The sequence below is a fragment of the Fukomys damarensis genome, unplaced genomic scaffold (assembly GCF_012274545.1).
Source record: "Fukomys damarensis isolate Sample0158 unplaced genomic scaffold, DMR_v1.0_HiC HiC_scaffold_3, whole genome shotgun sequence".
Classification (NCBI taxonomy): domain Eukaryota; kingdom Metazoa; phylum Chordata; class Mammalia; order Rodentia; family Bathyergidae; genus Fukomys; species Fukomys damarensis.
Window position 1 is genome coordinate 4,099,692 of NW_022900915.1, and position 3,703 is coordinate 4,103,394.

The following is a 3,703-nucleotide window of genomic DNA, read 5'->3' on the forward strand; positions in this document are numbered from 1 at the left end:
CACTGATTGCTCCCTGCCGGCGTCCTTTCAGTAGGCGTCACCGGTACCCGGCTCTATTCACCAACCACAGCAGGCCTAGAGAAATGCTATTCACAGCTGGCCACATCATGGATACCTCTCCTTCCCTCAGCACTGGGTTGTTTACTTTCGCATTTGCTTATTTCTCTGTGTCCTGACCCTGAACTCTTCACAAGTCATACAGATCTCTACACACCCTGATGGCCTCTCCAAAGACCTGCGCCCGGGTCCAACAGGACAAGAGTTGAGGAGGTGGCAGCTGCTTCACAGAAGGGGCGTGCAGAGGGCCAGGAAGATGGGGGTCACCAGCGACCGGTCCAAAGGCCGCTGCGCAGCCTCCCAGCGGGGAGCCAGTCTCTCAGAAAGGACAAAAGGACTTTTTACGAGTTCTCTGTGAGCACAGCTGCCCCAGCAGAGCACGGGCTGAGCACAGTTCCAGACCCAACTGCAGAAGCCTGAAAGCTAAAGAAAACTATCCTCAGGTGGCAAGAAGGCCAGCAACCCTTTCAGTAGAACTCTGACAGGCAGCTTCAGCTTCAAAATTCTCGGCAGGGGGCAGGTTATGTGGCAAAAGTGAAATCCATGTTTGTTCTGTAAGTCTCTTGTAAGCAGGCACAGCCATCGTGAGCGAGAGACACAACTGCCGGTAAATATTCTGTCATCTTACACACAGCAAGTCATTCCATCCCAATATCGGTCCCTGGCATATAAGGGACACATCTTTCTTTCATTTACACTTTTTCCAGTACATGCCAGAGGAAGCTAATATGAATCAATATTCAACACAGAATTCCTGACTTGCCTAGAAGCCACCCTTTATCTACTGCAAAGACTTCAACTTTCTCTGTGTTCTATACGTTCCTAAATAAGCAATATGGCACATGCTTTTTCTAAAGTGGCATCAACTTTAAAAGAAAATTAGTGACAAAAACTCATCCAACCCATTTTTTTTTTAACTAAATGCCACTAGGTTTCAAATGTTTTTATTTTTCTAAAAATTTAGTTAGGAGGACTTGGGGGGGTGTCACAGGAGTTTAGCCATTGTCATATTAACAAAGGACACATTGGGTCAGGGATTTAGCTCAGTGGTTTCCGCCATCTGTCTCAGAAGCACAAGGTCTCCAGTTCGATCCCCGTTATCAAAAAAAAAAAAAGATACATTTATTCAAAGCAAAGCTTAATATTCTTGGTCTTCAAGGCAGCTGCAAAATGTCTGTATTGAGGAATGGGAATGTCCAACTGAATCACCTTTACTCAAACTTGATTCCTTGAGCCAAAGGAAGGTCCTTACTGTAGTTGATGGTACTGGAGGGGGAAGATGAAAAAAACTAAATGAATAATAGGACACGCACAAAAATGAATACTTTCAAACCATTAAAATGTATACATCTGTTTATATTAACAAGTTATAGGGGCCAGGGATTTAGCTCAGTGGTTCCACTGCCTGCCTCATAAGCGCAAGGACCCAAGTTCAATCCCTGGTGCCAAAAACAAAACAAAACAAACAAACAAACAAACAAAAAATCAAGTTCTTACAAGCGCAAGGGCCTAAGTTCGATCCCCAGTACAAAAAAAATCAAGTTATAAGTTAGTGAAGAAAGTAATTTAGGATACAAAACAATGTTAGTATGGATCCAGTTTTATAAAAGAAAAATGAACCAGAAAAATTTGGAAGGCATATATACATGCATGTTACTCAAATTTTCTTTTCTTTTTTTTTTTTTTTGGTACCAGGGATCGAACTCGGGACCTTGCGCTTATGAAGCAGGTGCCTGAATCACTGAGCTAAATCTCCAGCCCTTCAAATTTTCTTTTGAGTAGGACGCAAGAAAACAAGGACTGTAACTCTATCTTTCTCAATGACTTGTATTGAATTATCAGGGGAAAAATAAATATTCCCATTGTAATAGAAAGAGTATATTTATAATTTAGAAAAACGGAAGCTTCCCTATTAAGCAGTCACCTAGGAGTCACCTGCTTTTCTTTTGAGAGGAAAAGTTCCCCACTATATGGCTCAAAAAAGCCATAGCTAAGTTTTCACCAGTCTAGCTCTCCATTACAAGAGAAAAGAGCAATGGACGGATTTGGAAGAATGAGAACCCAGAGAGAGTGTGCTATGTCTGGGATTCGAAACACCTCAGAAGTTCCTGAGGCCGTAAGGAGCCAATGCTGGGGAACCAGCCCGGGTCACAGACTGGCCAGAAGCAGGGAGCTGGCCAGGTGCCTGCAGACTCTGAGCGGTGTTCTTTTCACAGCACCACACAGAATGAACCCCACACTCTGTGTTACTGCAAGAAACAATCAAAGTCCTCAGAAGCAGCCTCCCAGCCACACACCTCTGGGCAAAGGCGCTAACCCACTCCTAAGGTCCTGCGCACTATGAGAAGCCGGTCTCCCCCAGCCTACCAGCCTTCTCCATCTGCTTCCACAAACTGCAAAGGTAGAAACTACATCCAGGAAGGACAGGGACAGCTTCCTCCGTCTTCTCCTGCTAGCTGACACCCTGCGTCCTCCCCAGCGCTATCTCCCAGATAGAAACCACGGCCGAGTCTCTCAGCAGGGGGCTGGGCTGGCTGAAGCTGCACAAAATGGCTAGAAAACTGAGTATCCCCCAGCTGAAACATGTGGGGTCAGAAATACTTCAGGTTTGGGAGGTTTGGAACGTGTGCACAGACGTCAGATGTGTTAGGAACGGACGCCGTGTCCCGCTCCTGTGGCACGCACACCCTATGTACTGTCACACACGTTTTCAGTTCGCCTGTCACACGGCCAGGTGTGGGATTTCACATGTGGCATCACGTCGGAGCTCAAATCACTTCAGATTTTGGAGCATTCTGGGTTACAGATGCTCAATCTACAGTATAAAATGGATGCTTTGAGCAGAAACAGCTACCAAATGTTAGAAAAAAATAAAATCAAATGAAACTGCAAGAAGGCAAAGCAGCAAGTACAAGAGTTTAACAGCACATTTCCAGTAGAAACGCCCAGGTCTTAAGGCCAGACCCACCTCCCACAGCTGTTCCTTACCAGGTAGACCTCCTCATGTACTGTTTCCAGGCGTCACTGCCAGACTCCCTGCCACCACCAGTGTGCTTTTCTCCTCCTAAAGAAACACAAAATAATCTCACACCTTTGTAGTAGTTTCTTCTTTTGTGAGCTTTTCCTTGGTATCACCGGATAAAGATATAAGAACAGAACTAAGCAACTAGTTACTGTATATTTAGCTCAGTGTACTTTCTCTATGAACAAATAAAACACCGAAACCAAGACAAAATTTAACAAGAAGTAAAAAAATATGTAAGGAATTAAGAAATAGAAATATATCAGGAAACAGAAGAAACCCTTACATAAATGAAGACATTGAAATTAAATACATGAAGGTATTGAAAGGAAACATCTAAACAGTTGAAACACAATCTTATCTTTTATGTTTATTCTCTCTACTGTATACATATATACCTACTGAAAACTTTCAAGAGCTATTTTACTATCCTAAAAAGGTTCAAGAAGATAATGATCCCTTACATAAGAAAAAGATACTTTTTCAAAGCAAACCAGCAAAATATAAGATACAGGGCCGGGGATTTAGCTCAGAGGTTCGGTGGCCTGCCTTGCAAGCACAAGGACCCAAGTTCAATCCCCGGTACCAAAAAACAAAACAAAACAACAACAACAACAACAACAA

The 3,703-nt window shown here is 43.6% G+C and overlaps 1 protein-coding gene across 1 annotated transcript in view; it reads right to left on the minus strand.

Annotated features, from left to right (window-relative positions):
- Window positions 1–1,150: 1,150 nt before the first annotated feature.
- Window positions 1,151–3,703, minus strand: part of Aldh7a1 (aldehyde dehydrogenase 7 family member A1) — a 34,675-nt gene continuing 32,122 nt past the window's right edge. The window contains exons 17-18 of the mRNA XM_010627227.2: window positions 3,046–3,121; window positions 1,151–1,323 (exon numbers count right to left, since the gene is read on the minus strand). Of these exons, the coding sequence (XP_010625529.1) occupies window positions 1,269–1,323; window positions 3,046–3,121 (131 nt within the window). The 3' untranslated portion in view covers window positions 1,151–1,268. The remainder of the gene's footprint in view (window positions 1,324–3,045; window positions 3,122–3,703) is intronic.